General features: G+C 36.0%; 1 protein-coding gene across 4 annotated transcripts in view; it reads right to left on the reverse strand.

The window, feature by feature from the left end:
- The window catches only part of LOC150097413 (uncharacterized protein C19orf47 homolog), a 172,004-nt gene that overhangs the window by 45,410 nt on the left and 104,592 nt on the right, over positions 1 to 22,002 (reverse strand). For all 4 annotated transcript variants that reach the window (XM_090407372.1, XM_090407370.1, XM_090407369.1 and 1 more), the window contains 2 exons: positions 16,799 to 16,869; positions 13,568 to 13,784 (listed from right to left, as the gene is read on the reverse strand). In XM_090407372.1, the coding sequence (XP_090263498.1) occupies positions 13,568 to 13,784; positions 16,799 to 16,869 (288 nt within the window). The remainder of the gene's footprint in view (positions 1 to 13,567; positions 13,785 to 16,798; positions 16,870 to 22,002) is intronic.

The following is a 22,002-nucleotide window of genomic DNA, read 5'->3' on the forward strand; positions in this document are numbered from 1 at the left end:
TCTTATATTTTGATCTTATGGCAGTTATACACAGCAGAACAATGTTGTGAAGACATCTTTGTTCTTCTCTTCTTCTGCAGCTTGTCCCACTTGCTGAGAGAAGACTCACTGAGAACTTGCTGTTCTCAGTGAGTCTCCTCCACATCCTCCTGTCTTGGGCTGTAACCATATCCAAGTTCTTCATCCTCAACCAGTTGCCCTCCATCTCTTCTTTGGCCACACACGCTTTCTCCTTCTCTGCACATCCATCTGCATGACCTTTCTTCCCACATATTTGTCTTCCCTCCTCATCACATGACCAAACCATCTCAACCTTGCCTCCTATATCTTCGCTCCTAAGTTTGTAACTTTCACAGTTCCCTTACATAGTCATTTCTCAGACAATACTTTCTGATCACACTGCACATCCATCTAAGCATTCTGATCTCTGCTACAGAATAACCTGAGAAAGAATAACATCCTGCATATGTTATTTTTCCTCAGGGCCACAGTTTCCATAGAATACGTCACAGCTGGTCTCACTACTATCTTGTAAATTTTGCCTTTTAGACTGATCGGCACCCTCTTTTCACACTCAGCCCCTCCATCCTCTTTCACTGTTGAACCTAAGTATCTAAAGCAACTGACCTTCCTGATGATATTTCGTTCCAGCTCCAGATCTGTCTCCTGGCTGCCATCCACTTTGCAACACATATACTCAGTCTTACTTCTGCTCAGTCTCATACCTCTCTCTTCCAGTACTTTCCTCCAACTTTTCCAGTTTGGTTGCCACTTCTTCTTTTGATACTGCACACAGCACGATGTCATCTGCATACAACATAGTCCAAGGCACATCTCCTTTCACTTCCTCCGTCACAATATTAAACAGGAACGGACTTAATGCAGACCCTTGATGCAAGCCAACTGTCACTAGAAAACTTTCTGTCTCTCCTAGGCAGGTCCAAACTCTTGTGTTCACATTCCTGTATATCTCCTGCATCAACCTGACATATTTCTCTGGTACCTTCTTCTCCCTCAGACACCTCCAGACTTCTTGCCTTGGCACACTATCATACACTTTCTCCAGATCAATAAACACCAGATGTAGCTCTGGTTGTTTTTCTCAAAACTTTTCCATCATCTGCCATAACCCAAAGCTAGCATCTGTCATTGATCAACCAGGCATGAAGCCAAATTGCTCCTTTACAATCTCCACCTCCTTCCTCAGTCATCTATCAAGAACCCTTTCTAGAATTTTCATTGTGTGGGACATCAACTTAATTTGTCTGTAATTCTTACAGTTTTATGCATCCCCTTTACCCTTGTAGATGGGGACAAGAGTACTTTCCCTCCACTCCTTGGATATATTTTCCTGTTGGCAAACTTTTATGAACAGGTCCCACAGCAGGTCAATTCCCTCTTCCCCCAGTGCCTTCCATGCCTCCACTGGGATACTGTCAGGGCCCACTGATTTTCCATTCTTCACCCTCTTTATGGCCTCCTTCACTTCCATTCTACTGATGTTCTGCACCATCCCCTCAAAAGGCTGCCCATCTTCTCTGTGAGTCCTTGCATTTTCCTCATTCAAAAGCCCTTCAAAGTATATTCTCCTTCTGTTTCTTATACCCACATCCTTCCTTAATATTCTTCCTCCAGAGTCTTTGATCTGCCTCATGTGTAATGTCCTTTGATGCCTTATTTCTACATTTTGCCAATTGATGAATTTTTCTCTGTCCTTCCTTTGTTTCTAATTGATCATAAAGATCTTGATATGCCATGGCCTTCACTTGTGCAACAACTCTCTTGGCTTCTTGCTTTCTCTCTCTCTGTACTTCTCTCTGTTCTCTTCCATTCTTGACTTGTCTCACTTCTGCTTTACCCTCCTCTTAGCTCACCCAATTTGCAATTTTCTGCAGTGTAAAATTTGTGAGATGTGCTTGTGAAAGTTGAAGGATTCGTGGAAGGAAAACGAAACTGGTGAGCGAGCATATCATAAATGTTTTGAGAGTGAATGCAAAAAAAAAATATGTTATAGTAGAGAAGAGTGTATCGATAGTAGACCAAAAAATGTAGATAACAGTGATAATACTGTAAGTTCAGGAGAACATAGAAGATCTGATAAAGAAATAGCGCATTTGCATGTGATCCTTTACAAGACAAAGCTTGAGATTGAAAGGCTACAACAACAGGCTACAAAATCTTGTTTCCTTGGTGTGAAAATTAATAATATTAGTAATGCTGTTAAATGCATAAAGGGAAGGTGAAAGAATTGATGGTTTTGGCTGGAACCAATTGTATGAGGAAGGATGTGGAAGAAGTGAAAGAGAAGCATGAGAATGTGAAGTTTGTGAGTCTGCTGCCATGCCATGATAGCTAATGAATTGATATCCAGGTTGTTCAAAAAGAATGATATATAGTTTTTGAACCTATGGCCTTAGTTTGATGGACAGAAAGATTTGTACAATGCTGATGGATTGCACTTAAATAGATTCAGAGTAGGTATCTAGAGAGAGAGCTTTGTTCATTTGAGTGTGGAAGCGCAATATTAAGAAAAAACTAAAGAAATTAGGACAGATGCAGACGAGTGTATGTGAAGGCATCCATGAAGTGAATGAGTGTGTGCGATGAACAAAAAATGTGGAATCTAGTCTCTCAGGCAACAATATTGAATGCGGTAGTCAATTCAGGATATAAAGATAGTTAGGGTCTAAGGGATTGCTAGTTTCTATATACTAATGCTATAAGTATCAGGAATAAGATGGAGGAGTTTTGGGCATTGGTTAGTGCAACCTTACCAAAAGTTATAAGCACTAGTCAGACTTGGCTCACAACAGATGACATAGTCACAGGAATAGAATGTGATAGGTTTAGTATTTTCAAGAAGGACAGAGTAGACAGAACAGAGAGGAAAGGATACTGCTGATGAATAGGAGATGAATTGCAGCCAACAAGAGTAGAAGTCAATCAGGTAGATGACAATTCCTTTGAGTCAATATGGCATGAGATTGAGGCCAATAATATAATAAAATTTGTTAATGCTATAACCAGGAATGATGTGAAAGACATGCATCAGCAGATTTGTATGAGTGCAAGTTGAGTAATTATTATGGAGACTTCAACTTTGGAGACAAGAATTTGAAGAAGGAAAGATTACATAGCAGGAAGGAAATGGAATTTATATATACTGAGAGATAATTACTTGAAGCAGAATGTGACAGAGGGGCTACGAGAGTGCTGAATCTTATTATAGGATCAGAAGACCTATCCATAACTAAGGTGCCTATATTGCAACCAATTGGGGAAAGTGATCATGTAGTCTTGACTTGGGAAGCAGCAAAACAAATGGAAATTCCAGTCAAGAAAGGGTACATGTGTAACTATAAGGCAGATGATCATGATACAATCAAAAGGTAGCTTGAAGCAGTAACATCGCATAAAGATCTGCGAGGGAAGGATGTTCGCAATGCATGGGGATAGTCAAGGGGTATCCGGAGGAAGCAATATCACACTGTACACCTAAGGTCAGGAGGGTAAATCGGGTAGGAGTTAGATGGATGAGTAATATCATTAAGTAAGCACTGCAAAAAAGAAAAAGACATTATGCAGGGTATGTAAGGAGAAAGGTGACCAGCTAACCCATGATCAGTACAAGGAACAGGCTAAAAAGGTAACTGCAAGGTAAGGAAGGAAGGCAAAATCAGATTATGAGAAGTTAGACAAGCAGGTAAAAGGAAATCCCAGAGTTTTTTTCATTATGTGGCAAGTAGAAGGACGAATAACTATGGAAGGATAACTTTAATTAGTTCAGGTGGCAGAGAAGTAACAGAGGCAGACGAAATTGTTGCACTACTGGCTGACCTTTTAGCAAGGGTATATATCAAGCAAGTAAAGATACTGTTATGGCAGAGGTGAGAAGGGGACTGATGTGAGAAAGAGGTCGATGAATTGGAGGTACTTAGGATATTGCAGAATCTGAATGCAAATACAGCTGTAGGATTGGATGGGATATTGGCTTGCATTTTAAGAGAATGTGCAGGGGAACTAGCAATGCCTTTGACTAAGTTGTTCAATTTAAATCTCAGCTCGTGCAAAGTCCCAAGAGAGTCAAAGGAGGACAAAATAATTGCTTTGCATAAAGGTAGATCTAATTCTGTGGCAGAAAAATTATAGACCAATCATATCACATTAATGGTGGAAAGTACTGGAAAAGTTAGTCAAAAAGAGAATTCAGGACTGAGTGGATAAGAATATGACATTCTATGAAGGGTAGCACAACTTTGTGAAGGGTCAGTCTTGCTTTAGTAATCTACTAACTTTTTATAATAGAGTGACAGCTGAGTTGGATAAAGAGAATGGCTACATGATGATACTGCTAGATTTTTCAAAGCTGTTTGACAGGATACTACATGAACTCTGTTACACAAACTGCAACAAATGGGAAGGGATATGAAACTGGTGATAAGGATAAAAGGGTGGCTGATGGACAGATACCAAAAAGTAGTATATGGAGGAGAAGAATCCAGGAGAAAGTAGGTGATTAGTGGTGTGCTGTAGGGCTCTGTGCTCAGAGAGCTGTTGTTTAATTTGTACATAAATGATTCAGGAAATAATTTAAAGGGAGATACTCAATTGTTTGCTGATGATGGAAATATGAGTAGGGTAATAGTTAATCAAGGTAATGTAGAGAGCTTGCAGGATGATTTGAACTGCACATTGAAAGAACTGTACTTCAGGAAATTGATGAAAGCCAGGGATTTGGGGGTATAATAGTAGATAGAGAGCTGAAGTTTAGAGGGCATATTGCTAAAGCAGCCAGGATAGCTCAGAGGATTACCCCATTATTAAGAAGCACACTAACAAACAGAGATAAGAGAGTTATCATTCCTCTTATAAAGCCTTGAAATTACCACATCTGGATTACTGTGCTTAGGTCTACTCACCTGGATTTCTTAAGGATGAGGAAGTGGGGGAGAAAATCCACAGGTAAGTGACCAAGACGGGTGAGTGGTCTGTAGAATTTTTTTGTGAGGATTTGTGGATTGTAAAAGTTGGTTGATAGGCAAAAAAAGGCAGGGGGGGGGATTTGATAGAAACATTTAAGTTATTACTTATGACGCAGGGGAAATGTTTCTGCACTTGGCTAGAGGAGGGGGGAGAACAAGAGGTCATACTTGGAAGTTGGGTAAGAGTGTGGTTAGCAAGGAGGGCATAAAGACCAGATTTTTCTCTTGGAGAGTAGTGAATGAATGGCACTGGTTACCTGAGTCAGTTTCTGTTGTCTGTTAATGGTTTCAAGGAGAAGTACGTTATATATGATATATAACTAAGGTTCAATTCTTAACTTCACGTGGTGTGCCCCAGTTAGTAGATATCTACTGGGTACTGAACAAATGAGGATGGGCGGGCAATTTGGGACTTAACCAACCAAATTGTACTTTCTATTGGCTTAAACCAAATATAACATGATGGTGCAACATAATGAGGTTTCATTATGGCTAGGCAAGCAGTGAAAGGTCAGCTAATGGAACGTACTCAATCTCAACTTCTAGAAGAAGAAAAATAAACCTAACATCAGAAGAACTGAGGTAGCAACCATCGGCATAAGGAGTATTAATGGCAAGGAAATCGAGCTTGCAGATCTGAAAAAATAAAAAGTTGATGTAACTGGAATCAACTATATACACACTGCATTAAAGTAGTGTGTGTATCTAAAACAATTAAACTGCCTAGACTGACCTCTTGTGGTTAAAAAAAAAAAAAAAAAAAAAATACAAAATAAAATAATAAATAAGATAAAAAACCAAAGTGAAATTAATAATTACATCAGCCAATCAGAAAATTCTTATTTTTGACATCTGATTATTAAACTCTACATTTAGTCTTGATAGTTTATGTTCCTGTATTCAATCATTGGTTTATGTATAGTATTATATTTAACCTAGAATCCTTAAATAGGTCAGAAGAAATTAAAAAAAATTTCATCTCTGTGTATCAAGTAAAAGGAAGAATGACCATAACTTTTCTGAAAGCAAATGGTAGAAAAGTGTCAAATACACAACAAATAGCTAAATTAAGTGATTATTTGAGTAAGTTATATATTCCAGGCAACCCCTTTTCCTCCACAGCTCTTTGGATACTGTGGTGGGCAGACCAGACAAAAGAACAGAAATATTAAATCTATTAAAAGAGCTTCACTCATATACTGTACTTGGACTGGATGTTATATCAGCAAAGGTGCTGAAGAAATGTGCAGTACAGCTTGCAATGATACTGACCTGTTGTTTTTTTTTGTCTCATATACACTACCGAATCAAAAAATTAGAATAATGAAAAAAACTGTGCTAAATGATTTACAATTCTAATTTATTGCATAGAAAATAATTATTGCCAAATATGAATTAGCATAATCTAAATCTACGTACTTTGTAGATTATATAACCATGTAAGCACATAAAAATGTAATATAAGTTATAAGACTACTATTATTTGAAAACAATCATAAAATTAGAATAATTTTTAACGTGGTTCAAAATATTAGGATATTCCAAATTTTTCTGACTGGTTTTGAGGAGATCATCACAATAGCATATATTTCAGTAGCTGCAGGATTGATTCTGTGATGAATTGTTTGCGCATGGATTTCAGTTGATCGCTTGCTAAACATGGGTCGAACGAGTGACATGTTGGAAGCTAAGCATGTTCTCAAGCAAGCGTGAGTAGAGTATTGAGACAAGATAATAACTATATCAAGAGATGAAAGGAGATTGCAGAACGTCGTTAAGAAAAACTGCTTCCAAAGTGTAAGGTATTTTCACAGGAGATGGAATATGTCTAAATCTATGACATTGTGATGACTTCAAAAATTGGGTTTTAAATTGCACGTGCCTAAGATATTGCTGCTTATGACTTCGAAGCAAAAGGCAGCTAGAGTGTGATGGTGTAAGCAAGGAATGAAGTGGGATCAAGGACTGGAAAAAGGTATTTTTTAGAGACGAAAGTATGTGTTTGTGTGTTTCGTGTTTGTCAAAGGATACATGTTTGGCATCTTAAGCAAGAAGCATTTGATAAAAAAAATGTGTGAAACGGTGAAATTTGCAACCTTTGTCATGGTTTGGGCTTGTATGACCGTAGAGAATCCAGGTAAGTGTGTATTGTGTACAAAACGGTCAATTCCTGTACCAAGAAATTCTTGAGCACTTTATGTTACTGGCATCAGAAGGTTTATGTGATGGTGATTTCCTTTTTCAGCAAGATTCAGCCTCTTGTCATACTTCCAAGACCCTACTAGGTGATTCAAAAAACGGCAAATCATTGTAATTCCTTGGCTGGCAAATTGACCAGATTTATCCTGCAACCTCTCACTTTGTCAACTACAGAAGTCTCGTACACCTTGTGGGGAATTATGAAGAAATGTTTGCAAGAAGTTGCCCCAAGAGACAAAAATGAACTTCTCTCTAGTCTGCAAACAATATAGGCATATTGTGATAAACATCAAATGGTCATAAAATCTAGGGGGGGGGGGGGTTTGAAACAAAGTACTAATATCATGTTGTTTCCCTTTGACTGTAATTTCTGTGCATTTATTTTTGCATTATGCTAATATTTTGAACCACTTTAAAAATTATTAATTTCGTGAATGTTTTCAAATAACAATTTTCTTAAATTTATTATTATTATTATTATTTGTGACATGAGCCTGTGTAGCTCAGTGGATGTGGCGTTTGCTAACCACGGCGCTTGGCCGCACGAAGGAAGACTTGGTTTCGAGTCTAGTCGGCGACTAGAGGAAATTTTTCTAAGCCTTTTTTCGACCAATACCCGAGTTAGTCGATCTCTGGCACGGGCAAGTAGGTTTTTCCTCCCAGAAACTCGGGTTTTTCGTCCTGTAAACTCAAGAAAATCGACCGTAGAACCCACATTATTTCAGACATTAAATATATTGTGTTAGGGTTAGGGACAACGAGATGGCGGCACATTTGAGCCGTCTCTCTTCACTGAGTACCGCTTAATTAGTGATAGCCTTGGGCCATCTATCTCTGATTGGTACCAGTGGAGATTGAACTGCCCACTCAGTCTCCAAAAGTTAGATAGGGCTAAATGGCCTCGCCTACTCCCCGTATACGGGAATAAAAAGGCGTTAGCTGATTTTTTTTTAATTTTTTTTTTTATTTGTGACACCTCCAAGGAGTCCGAAGACTCATCGCGGGGAGGACACCCATTGTGCAACTCTTCATCTCCACCAAACCTCTACCACTAATCAACAACATCAGCGCAATCTACCGCCGACCACCACCTCAGCTAGTATTTTTTGTCTGTAAATTGCGTATGTTCTGAAGGGCCGATTTGTCTGTATGCGGGATGAAAAACCCGAGTTTCCGGGAGAAAAAACCCTGCTACCTCCATATGAGATCGGCTAACTCACCTTCGATTGTAAAAGTCCATATAAAGATTCCTCCCGTCATGACGAGAATCGAACTTAGGCTTTTTCCAATCAAAGGGCACAACGTACTGTCGTTCTTCCAATTGCTCTACAGAGGCATAATTATATTACATTTTTATGTGTTTACATGGTTATATAATCTATAATCTGCAAAGTACATACATTTCGATGATGCTAACTCATATTTGGTAATAATTATTTTCTATGCAATCGTTTAACACATTTTTTTTTTATTATTATAATTTTTTGATTTGGAGGTGTATAAGATTCCTACTGAGTGAAAGGAGACCGAGATAATTCCATTACACAAGGGTTGAACTAAGAGCGAATATAGACTAGTTTGTTGTATTTCTTATGCCATCAAAATTTTAGAAAGGCTAGTTCCATGTTACCATGATACTTGTGGATTTTGCCATGGCATTTAATGGGATTCCACATGAAAGATTGTTATACAAACTCAAAATAGATAGGTGTGCAAAACAGGGCTGTACTTATGCTTTTCCCGAGGCACTAGAGTGCTTCCCCCCCCTCAATGATTGGGACCCTTAAATTGACCCAAAGTTTTCATGGTCTCCAGCTAGAGCCTTGTGCACCTGTGCATAGGTATGGCCCTGGTGCAAAATGTAAAATAAACTTTTGATATGAACAGGAAAGTGGTTGACACAGATACCAGCATGTGATATTTATGGAGGTGCTAAGTCTAAAAGGAAAAAACATGACCAGTGGTGTGTCACAGGCGTCTGTTCTTGTATATTAATAATATTCAGAAGGGTCTTGGAAGGTGATATCTAGTTGTTTAATTATGTTACTAAGTTGAATTGCTTAAGGATTAAAGATATATAACTGAAAGATGACCACATAGCCTTTTAAGGTATGTGGAGTACTGATTGGGATTTCTGACCTAATGTTGAATCCTCACCTTCCTATGGTGCACCCCATTAATAGATATCTACCTAGATAGTGAACAGAGATAGATGCTATTAATTTTGAATTTAGGGAACCAGACTGTATTCTGTATTGGATTAAACCAAAAGACAATAATGGTACAACAAAATAGAATGGCATGCCAGGTGAATTGTTATCTAATTAAGTAAGCCTCCTTTTCATTACTGAACCAGGGGAACCATGAATGGTCAGCTACTGGAACAAACACCAACTCATAATCAGCAGAATTCAAGAACACTGCTATCAACATAAGTATCAAAGGAAAAGAAGTGGAACTGGCAGAAAAATTAGAGAAGTACCACAACATAATTGATGTTACCAAAACAAAAAAAAGGGGTCACTTAAGGTCAAAGCCAAATAACTGGAAGGACCTCCACATCACTTTTCAGGAATGCAGAGAACCAAATGGAGCTTCTGACCTAATGTTCAATCCTCATCGTCACGTGGTGCGCCCAATTAGTTGGTATCTACTGGGTAATGAATGAAGAAGATGGGCTGGCAATTTGAGACTTAGTCAACCAAACTGTACTTTTTATTGGCTTAAACTACAAATGCATATAACAGTACATGATGAGATTACATGCCAGTTGGGGCACCGTCTGATTAAACAAGGCTCCTGCTGTTTTCGTCAGGGAACCAGGGTGAACAGTGAAAAGTTGGCTTCTGGTACAAGCTCCAACTCAACATCTAGAAAGAATAAGAATAAACCCGACATCAGAAGAACTGAAAATAGGAACCATCAATATAAGAAGTATTAAAGGAAAGCAAATTGAACTTGCAGAAAAATTGGAAAAGTACCACATGGATATAATTGGCATTACTGAGACAAAAACAGGTAACATTTTACAAAATAATAAGTAGAGGATATTATATTTGGGCAATAATGATCAAGGAAAGGAAGGAGTAGCAATAGCATTCAACACCAAATATCAAGAAAAACCTCTTAATTGGAAGTCAGTTTCTGGTCAAGTTATGTGGGCAAACTTCAAAATGGTAAATTGGACAATGAAACTTATTTGTGCCTATGGTCCGACAGAAGAATATCCTAAATAGATAACTTAAGAAGTAAATGGAATTTTTCAAGTCACTACAGCAGGCAGTTAACATAAAAAAACAGAAAAAGAGATACTTCTTGGACATCTAAACAGCACAGTAGAAAGCAAATCCCACCAGGCATAAAAATGTTTTGGGAAAATATGAAGTACAAGGATAATAATAACAGATAACAGTAATATCTGCTGGATTTCTGCTCAGCATATGGACTAGTCATTACTCATGCCATGTTTCAAAATAAAAATGTGCACAAGTTAATGTGTACAGAAGGCACAAGAAATAAGAAAAGCATCATTAACCATGTTATTGGTAATAGTGACTTCATGCTAGTTCTGGATGCAAGAGTATACAGAGTATTTGAAACTGGAAGTGACCATTGCTTAGTTTTAAGTAGGATAACACTGAACATAACATTGCAAAGAACATCATGTAAAAAAGTTTAAAAGTTGTCTGCAAGGTTAGAAAAATAAAAACACCATGGCAGACACAAGAAGTTAAAGGAGTAGTCCTGGTAGAGAAGAATTCCTGAAAGCTCCTAACAAATAAGTTGAGAGATGCCATAAAAAATACTGAGCACAATATAAGAGAGCCAAGCTGTATGTAAAAGCAAATAAACAAAATTCATGGGAAGACTTTGGTAAGAATATAGAAGGTAAATGTCAGGAAGGTGGAAAAATGTTCTGGATGTTATTGAAAAGCTTCAAAATGGAGGAAAGAGTACTGTAAAAGGAATCAAAGATGATAAACGTGACATAAAAACTGAAGATAAGGATATTCTAGATGTCTGGAGTAATTACTTGGAAAGACTTCAAAATGAACCAAGCAGTTTATTTATTTATTCATATGGAGTTTCCTCCCTTTTCTTCCACGTCCCTATTGGGGCGAGTTGAGCCCCCTCGTGGGGGGTTAAGTATTTATGGCTGTAGATCCGTAGCTAACTCGGCTATGGCTGATGAAGATCCTTAAGCTCCTCACGTCACCGATGGGAATCGAACCCACTCCTTCTCCAGGCATATGGTTGCGAAGCGCAAAGCCACTAGGCTAACTGCGCAGACAACCAAGCGCAGTAATAGAACCATATTAGAAAATTTTCAAGAGAAATGCAAAGAGGAGTACATATCAATACTTGAGGTTGAAAAACCTTCGAAATCGTGAAACGTTAGCTGGACTAGATGATATCATCATCATCAAATTCCTGACATTTACCCTCAAGGGGTGTACAGGATATGATAGTACTACATGAAAAATTTACATCATTACTAACTTCCTATCTACAATTTTTCTCAAAATCAATCTGCTACCCGATAAAGGCAACAACATTGTCATATCTTATATTTCTATCTTCTAAGGCACTTTTTACCGTATCAATCCACCTACATCTTGGTCTTCCTCTGGGTCTTTTTTTTTGGCAGAGAACACTTGTTTTGGTAAGTTTCCTTTCCCATTCTGTTTAAGTGACCATACCACCTGAGATTAGCTCTGCTAACACATTCCTGGATGCTAACAACATGAAGTTTTTTGATATGCCAGGAACTTTTGATATGCTTTCTTCTTTTCCTTCATTGCCTCTTTAACTTCCTGTGTCAACCATGGAGTTCTGATTTTTCTATCCTTGCAGACAACCTCCCCACATGCCTCTCTGGCTGAATCAATCAGGGTTTTCTTCAAGGCTTGCCAATGAATCTCTAAGGTTTGGTTCCTGTTCTCAAACTCTTTCATTTTTTTTTAAATAATCTTTGTGTATTTTAGTCTACAGTTCACATCTGAGAGCTGCTCAACTTTTATTCACTTTATAACTTTCTTACATGTTCTTCTTTTCAAATACGAAATTCAATTTTATCCTGCTCAAGACTAAATGGTGATCCCTTCCAATTTCAAATCCTCTGTACACTCTAGTGTCCTGCACCAGGGAGAAAACATCACTATCAACAATAACATAGTCAATGAGACTTTTCTTATTCCTAGCCTCTTCTCTCCATGTGAATTTGTGCACATTTTTATGTTGGAACATGGTGTTAGTAATAACCAGTCCATGTCCTGAGCAGAAATCCAATAAGTATTTGCCATTATTATTAGCTTTGCTCTTTTCTCCAAGTTTTCCCAAAATATTTTTGTATTGATCTAATATTTGAAAAACGTGGGTATATAGTGATGTAAAAGCACCAAATAAAATTACCAACATCGAGATTATCGATTAGTGATAGAATTAAAATCTCTGATATGCATTTAATTCAATTTGTCGTTTTATTTCTTCGTTCATGAAAATCAAACCGCATAGGCAGGCCACACAAAATCGCACTGCAGGCTGCATGCGGCCTGTGCTTTAGACAGCCCTGGCCTAAATGATATTTGACTAGAAATGCTCAAATATGGAAGTATAAAAGTTTTGCACCAGCTACACTGTAGAATTCAGAGGGCTTGGTCAGAAGATTCAATTCCAGATGATTAGAATAGAGCTCTCTTAGTACTCATCTGTAAAAAAATGAAAATAGTGGAATGTGAGAATTACAGAGGAATTTCTCTACTAAGCATTCCAGGTAAGATTTATGCAAGTGTACTGGACAGAGACTGAGAAAAATTGTAGAAGAGGAACTAGGAGAACAACAAGCTAGATTCAAGTTAAATAGAGGTTGTCAGGATCAGATTTTCACTTTACGACAAATAGTTGAGATCTCATGGAAGTATGACAAGGATCTGTACTTAAGTTTTGTAGATCTGGAAAAGGCATAGAAGAAGCTGCTGAAGGAAAAGCTTTTCAAAAGACTACAGTTATAATTGGTAAATGGAACATTATAAAGGGCAATATAAATATACATAGCCTATATTTAAATTTTTAAGTTCCAGAGGAAGATTTTAGGTGTACTGATAAAGTAAAAAGTGTCTTGGAAGACCAAAAACATAAGATTTGATAATATTGGAGTCTTGACAGATAACAGATTGATTTGGAAAAAAAATTGTCCATAAGTTGGTAATGTTTTCATGTAGTACTATCATAATATCAAATTTCTTCTATCTACATTCCCTGAAGGTAAATATCACAAATTGAATGATGATGATAAAATTAATTTCGGGAAAAGTAACAGCTTTTAGAAAATTAGTAATCTTTTCTTTCTTTAATTTTTTATCTGAAAATATATGAAAAGTGCCTACCTTTTGTAACTTTAATAGTATTATTTCTTATGACTTTTTTCAAACCAGCAGATTTAAAAATTCCTTGATATTGCAGTGGAGGTCCAGAAAATTCTTCATCATCTTCTCCAATTTCCATAGTTTCTTTATCATCTTCAGTGAAGGAAGTTGATGTTGATGTTGGTTCATGGCTTTGTTGACTTTTAGCTGGTCCAAGTCGCTCAAAAACAGAGGAATTCTATGATTAAAAGAAAAAAGGCTAATAAATTTACTAGTATTATATACTAATACGCATACAAATTTTAGATATACTGGTCTGATAATAAAGTAGAGATTTATTCAGAAAAATATTTTAATTTTTTTAGTGATCATTAGTGGATGTGGTTAACTACCTTGCTTTGTAATATCAACAATATACTACTTATACACTCAGCATTTAATAACTACTTGGTATATAACTGCCACCTGCTGGAAATGTTGCATTCAAATTTATAAGAAGCAATTTATACCATTATGGCAAATACCTGCTATTAAAATGTGAAATTTCCCTTCTTAATAGATAAGTGTTAATAGATAGTATAAAACATGAAAGTGGAAATGATAATCAATTCAAAAAAAAATGAACAAAATGATTAGTACTTTGTGTTTATAAGATATTTCACTATTATCTACTGGAGTTTTCTGTTACTTACATCAATGAAATTTGAGTTGTCTTAGCTCAATGGTGGAGCATTTACAACTTATGCAGTACAAGGAGATTTAATGTACTGAAAAAAAAAAAAAAGAAAGAAAAAAGGTCATCCCTCTTTCACTGAAGTGGTAAGAAAAAAAAGAAAAAACTGAGTGGAGTGAAATAAAATTATTATCATCATTTCCTAATGTCCTAATTAAACAGGTGTACAAAATACAAAAATCATTCATTATAAAAATTATGAAAACAATTACCATGTTAAAATAAAATTTCAGCTTAATATAAACCAAAATAATCACACATCATATATATATATATAAAGTATACACATATATACAAAGAAACAAGATACACTACAATCTACATGGTATGCTAAAGTTACATTAGTTTGGTCAACCGTTAAAACTACTGGCCTGACTTCTGGTGAAAAAGAAAAACAACCTTACTACATCAATGCTAGAGAGTCCTGTTATTATTATCATCTTTTTGGTTACAAAAAATAAATTGAACTAGAGAGAAACATGCTCTCACATAATTACACATAAATTAGAAAAATACAGTATAGATGGTGGCAAATAAGAGATGAAATTACTGCTTAGAGTCCTAAAGTCCGAGTTTGCTGAAAAACTTGCTGTGAGATGAATGTGTGATACAAATTCTTGGAATTTTTATGCCACCATTATTGTTAAGATTAGGATGGTTGATCAAAATTTCACAGACTTCTTTAAATTTGATTCCTGCCAGGTTTTTGTGTGATGTAAAGAATAGTTTTCCATCAATTTGATGGAAAGCATTAAGGGTGCAATCTGAGAAGCCTGCTTCACCAAAAGTGTTAAATTTAATGTTTTTTTTTTTTTTTTTATGGATAGGAATTGTATGTCCAGTTTCACCAACATAAGGTAAACCACAGGTGGAATGGATGTGATATACTTCAGGGTGAGTCAATGGAGGGAGGGGGGGGGAAGAGGATCCTCAGAGGAATTGAATATGTTTAATTTTATAGGTGGCTTAAAAGTAGCATTATAATCTTAATGGTGTAGAATTCCCTTTATTTTTTTTCTAATAACCCTTTAATGTATGGGATAGCTATGGCTTTACTGTAATCTATATTATGTTTATTTTTTTTAAACAAAGTTTTATAAAGAACTTTATTGATAGTTGAGCTATAGCCATTATTTATGAATGTATTGCTAATAATTTGTAATTCTTATTTAAGAGCTTGTTCATTAGAGCAAATTGTTATACCTCTGTTTTTGAAGAATGACTCCAAGTTTTTGTGAAGGGTGGTGATAAGAGTTAGCATGTATATATTAGCTGGCGGGGACAAATATTCAGGGTGTGCTAGGTGTGCAGTGCTTATCCACCGACTAGCAATATCACCGATATTATATTTTTGCATTTATCCCATTAAAGATTCCCCCACTTCTTTCCAGACTTTGTGTGATTCCTAAAAGTAAACATATATGCCAATGCTTCATGAAGAGGAAACTTTTTGATGCATAAACATTGTGCATAGCCTGGATGTGCATTCAAAATACATACACCTTTGAGCCCTTCAAAAAGATGTACAGCAGGTCAAATTCTTAGCGTTCTAGTAGTTTTAAACTGTTCAGAAGGTGAGGCAGGATGAGCTCTGAGATAATAGCACCTAGAGGCTGTGATTGGTTATTGTGTCAACCAATCCAATTGAATGTTGTTATCTGTCATGAGTTGCTGGTTTTGTTTTCTGAGTTTCATCTGTTTTGAGAGTGTAAAGTGTGAACTGACATGGTAGACAAGTTTTTATATATAATATAGACAAGCTTTTAATATATAATTTTCAATTAATTTATAAAAAATAATATAAATTTATATTACTTTTTTTGCCCATATTTACAATTGGAAACAGTATTGTAGTCAAAGGAGGGAAGCCTCGTCCTCCTCTTCCAAATGTTACACCTTTGAGTAATTCAAATGTACCAACCAAATATAGCATCCTCCTTCATTACTGTTTTCTAATATACATACAGCAGGGATTCTCAACCTATGGTACAGTACCACTGGTGGCATGTGATGCCATTGTGTAGGCTTGCGGTAGACAGTGAAGGATAAACTGCTTGAGGGATGACGTGTGACCAATTAAGATAAATAAAGGCCATAACCAGTCTGGGTAGTGGCCCTTCCCTTAATGCATAGCATTACACATATCCACAAGGAGATGTGTTTTGCATTATGAGAGATACTGAGATAGGAGTGATTTTCCTGAAAGAAAATAGTGGCCATAGGAAGGGGACACTTAACGAGTGACCCCAAATAATATTATTATGGTAACAATTAATACTTAGATTGCATACAGTAATCTCCCCAATATAAACCAATTCCAACAGGAGAACAATTTGCCAGCTAGATAACTGGAAGTACAATTACACGGTGATGAACCAGAAGTTTGTTGACATACCAACCGAGAGATCATTGTACGTGGATTCCCAAAGCGTAATTTACTTGTGTAGTCATGTAAAAATTTGGTATGATTTATAGCATTCTTCTCATATAAATAAAACATATTAACACAAATACTTTACCCTGATTTTCACAGAATCTGTTGAACTACTGACTGAACTATCACCAAGTCGATCAAATACTGAACGTTTTCCTGAAATGAAGAATTATAATCACTGGCAATTTTTAAATAATTAAAAGTGAATGTTTGAGACTATACTTATAATTAAAAGGTTTTATGTAATAAAAGGCTTTATTATATTTATATTAAACTGTAGAAGGAGTTGCTATTTTCATATTTTTGATTAACTGAAAACAGTTATAAATAAATACTTTGTTAGAGTATTTATGTTAAAAATTTCTATGGATCAATCAGTAAGCAGTAGTTTCTAAATTTTACTTACGAGGATTGTTTGAAAAGTTTGGTTAAAATAAGTTAAAAAAGACTTTTTTTTTAATTTAAAAAATCAACTTTTTTTCTCAACATAACCTCCATCGAGGTCTACACATTTGGTCCAGCAAGTTTCCAATTTTTTCATCCCATCTTAAAAGTAGGCAAAATAGTCACTGACAGCCTTGATGACATCCTCGTTCAAAGAAAATTTTTAAGCTTGGGAACAAGAAGAAGTCACAAGGGGCCAAGTCTGGAGAATACGGTGGATGTGGAACCAATTTGTGCAATTTTGCCACTGCGACGGCCAATATATGAAATGATGCATTGTCTTGATGAAATAGCACTTTTTGTGTGCCAATCTTGTCCGTTTTTCTTCAGTTCTTCTTTTAAACAGTCTGGCAATGATGCATAATAGACTCCTGTTATTATCTTACCCTTTTCCAAATAGTCTATCATGATAATTCCTTGGAAATCCGCCCCAAAAAAAACAGTGGCCATACCTTCCCAGCTGACAAAATTTTTTGGTCTTTGCTTTTTTGGTGCTCTTTCACCAGGTTTTGACTGCTGCTTGGACTCAGGTGTGTAGTGATGGACCCAAGTTTTGTCTACAGTCACAAATCCAAGCAAAAAATCCTGCGAATTGCAATTAAACATCACAAAACACTGCAGTGAAATATCTTTTCGCATGCATTTTTGATCAACAGTCAACAATCGTGCCACCCATCGCACGCACACAGCTTTTTTTCATGTGCAATTTTTCATGCAGGATATTATACATCTGTTCAGTTGAGATGCCTACAATCTCAGCAATCTCACGCACTTTCACTTGGTGGTCTTCCAATAACGATACCATGGATTTTGTCAATGATTCTTTATAGTGACCTCAGTTGGGCGTCCAGAGCACGCTTCATCTTCGATGGACTTATGCCCATGTTTAAACTCATTTATCCAAAAATAAATAGTTTTTAATGCTGGTGCAGAGTCCCCCATGAACTGCATCTAACTCGGCTTTGATCATAGGGGCTGTCCACTTCTTCAAATAAAAGTGTTTTATCACTGCACAAAACTTGTTTTTCTCCATTTTTATGAAATATGCAAACACGGTCATTTTAAATGTTTGCCAAACGAGAACTATGTGTCACACGTGGATAAAATTTTGCCAGGGGTCATGAAAAAGATAATATGTGCTGACATTGATATGAATGAATGAATTGTGTCGCTGTCTATTGGAAATTTACCAAACTTTTCAAACGACCCTAGTAGAAGTAGCTTATATTAGAAGTATTTTTATTGTGCCACCTCATCATCTTAGAAAATTTTTTGTGTGCTCTCTTTCTTTTTTTCCATTAAATTATTTATAAAATAAACATACCTATCTAACATTAATTATGAAAATTAAAAAATATGCATATTCATTCATCAAATTCCTAATATTTATAATGTGCTATCCCTACCCTATCCAGAAGGGTAGAGATAGCATAATATGAGTACTACCTGAAAAGGCAACATTATTACAACCTTTCAATCAACAATTTTCCTTCAATTTGATCTTTATTTGCCAGGGCTCCAATATTGTCAAGACCTCATATATTGGTCTTCTAAGGCACTTCTTACTGTATCAGTCTATCTAGATTTGGTCTTCCTCTGGGTCTATTTCCTGGCAAAAAAACTTTTGTTTTGGAAGTTTTTCCCCTTGGTTATACTGTAAATTAAAGATAACAAGAAATCATAAACTTACTTTAATCCTTTATCCAAGTGCAAGCAAACAAAGCCTGCACCTAAACTATTTTCAGGACTGGGGCAACTGGTATAAAGCTAATGACTTCACATCACTTGCCTTAGTATCCCATAATGCAAAGCACATATCCTTACAAACATGTATAATCCTATGCATTATGGGATTTATTTTTTTTATTACTTTAATTAAACTCTTGTTTTGCTAAACAGCATCATTTAAGTGACAATACCACCTGAGATAAGCTCTGCTCACACATTCTTGAATGCTAATAATGTCAAATTCATTCCTAGCATCCTCATTTTTAATATGATTCTGCAACTGATGTCACATGTTAATTCCCAAATCTCTTTAAAAACTTCATATCTCTGGTCTTCAGTCTTTGATCAAGTCATCTTATGCACCTAAGACCCAGCTCTCAGATGCATAAGATGACTAGTTTGTAAACTGTCTTGTACAGCTAATTTAGCATTATGACTAATTTTGCTCTCTCTCTCTCTCTCTCTTATCCACATAAATTTATCCAGTTGCCTTTCTACCAGCATTGCTAATTCTGTTGATGTTTATTCCATATTTAATTTGCCATCTTCTCCAAAAAGTGTGCCTAAACAGCTAAAATGTTTTACTTTTTTTCTACAGATTCTGCCATTCAGGATGCAGTGGATGTTTCCAATGTTCCTGCCAAAGTTCATAGTTTTGGACTTTTTTTTTAATTGCTGATTTTTATGCCAAATTTATTACAGCAGTTATTCAATTAGTAGGGAATCCTGTAGACTTGTACTAGATTTATTTAGGAGTATAACATCATTTGTGTAAATGAAGGAACTGAGATTAACATCTCCAGTTCTGATATCAGTCTCTTTAATCTTTAATAATCTCACTTTCTTTAATAATGTGATTCATAGAGAAGATGAATAACAGTGGAGATATTGTGCATCCATGTCTCACACAAAATTCACTCTGAAGTGAATTTTGGGATGTTGGCTGTTTGCCTTTTCTTGGTACATTAATCACTCACCTTTCAGATGGTTCACTATCTTTTTCCATTTCTAGAAAGTCAATACACACAGACATGGGAAGATATATACATAAACAATCACCTCATCATCCAGTCCAAGAGTATGGACTTCTAAAAACACTTACACACAGAGATATCTGTTCTAATAATGCAGCTCTCTCCATAGAAATGAACTATTTTTGCAATACTTTCTTGGCCTATAGTTCCCATAAAACTGATAAAATACTCATGTATTTGGGAAGGGAAAATAGGAGGGCTATGCCCACCTGCTTCCCCTTCCCCAAACACACAAGAACAAAATACCACTATTCCTTATTTAATATATATTATGAGGTACATCTGAAAAGATAGTCAAAATGATAATAAAATATAACTTTCACACCACATAATCAAATTAGCAACTGCTTTTTCAAGCAATTTTCTCAAAGTAAAATATGCGATCATCCATTATAGGTGATTATGTGCATAGATCTTAGCGGATCATGGGTGAAGAATCAGTAAACCAGAGAAAGATGTGTTGTCAAGTCTGCAGTTGCATATGTATATCTGCTACCAATGTGTTATATAGGCTTGAGCATCTCATGTGTGAGATTGATATAAAACAAAAATGCATTATTACAAAAACAAATTTTTGTTTTTGTAATGATATACTGATAAATTCAGAGCATAAATAATTTTTGGGCAACCTTATGTCAAAGCTAAATAACTGGAAGGAGACCTCCACAAAGCCTCTTAGAGAATGTAAAGAAATTAATGGCACTTCTAATCTAATGTCCGATCCTTCTCATGGTGCACCCCATTTGTATGTATCTTCCATGGATAACAAAAGAGGATGAGCTGTCAATTTAGGATTCAGCAGCCCAAATATTCCTATTATACCAAAACAAAGACGATGTACAACATAATGGAATTTCATGCAAGATGGTGCATTGCTGGTTAAACAAAGCCAACACTGTTTTCATCAAGGAACACTGGAAAATCAGCTGCTGGAACAGACTCCAACTCAACATTAGCAGAATTAAAGATAGGCACCATCAATGTAAGCATTATCAAAGGAAAATACGTGGAACTAACAGAAGATTTTGAGAAGTACTTTGTTAACATACTTGGTGTTACTGAAATAAAGAAAACAAAAACAGCTGAGATTCTTCTAAATAAAGGAAAGGGAAGATATATTTAGTACTAGACATTAAGACAATCTTCTTGAATGGGAGGCAATATTAGGCAGAGTGATATGGGCAAACATCAAAATGGAGACAGTGGACAAAGAAATGGAGATATTTTTGAATTCAAAAAAATTTCTCCATTTCTTTGTTCAGTTCTCCTATTACAGAAAATTGTTGACAAAGAAAATTTGGTCCTTGTTAAAATCTAAACATTAGAGCAGGAAATGAATGACAGATATATGTATACACAGAAATGCTTTAGGAAAATCTGGAGAAAAGAGCAAAGCTATAATAATGGTAAGTACTAGCTGGATTTATCAACATATCATTACAAAAACAAAATCATACACTTTTGTTTTATATCAATCTCTCACATAAGATGTGCAAAGCCAATAATACATCTGTGACAGATATATATATGTACCTGAATATGAAAAATATTCAGACTGACAACACATATATCTCTGGTCATGCCAACTCTTCACCCATAAGCCTCTTCTCAAACATGTAAGCATACTTGAGAAGATAAGAAATATTATTCTAGTGGAAAGGCTTAGACGTTGGTTATACATTAAAATAAATATTAATACACTTGCAATATTTTGGCAACATCACGTTGCCATTTTCACAGGAACTTAAAAAAAGACACGTGCACGCAAGCACAACACACAGTAAATGAAGATGAAGCAGGAAGCTATTCTTTCTCCTAAAAGTCCTGATGGTGTCCCCTAGCAAGCAATGTTGGTATTCTTGGCCAATTGGGCTGAAGGTCTTCTGATGTAGGTTTCCCAAATTTGGGGCAGTCTCATGCAACCAAATTTGTTGAGGTTTGGATTGTTTCTTAGGGCTGAGACTGATTCCATGAATAGCCTTTAGTATTTGAATTTACTATGGTGTATTATCGTGGCTTTCTACCACCATATTCTATGGCAGGTATCCAGCGCATGGTCTGCAAGACCAGAGTGGCTGTATTG

The sequence above is a fragment of the Typopeltis vanoorti genome, chromosome 17 (assembly GCF_054136105.1).
Source record: "Typopeltis vanoorti isolate ZY-2024b chromosome 17, IOZ_Tvanoo_1.0, whole genome shotgun sequence".
Taxonomy (NCBI): domain Eukaryota; kingdom Metazoa; phylum Arthropoda; class Arachnida; order Uropygi; family Thelyphonidae; genus Typopeltis; species Typopeltis vanoorti.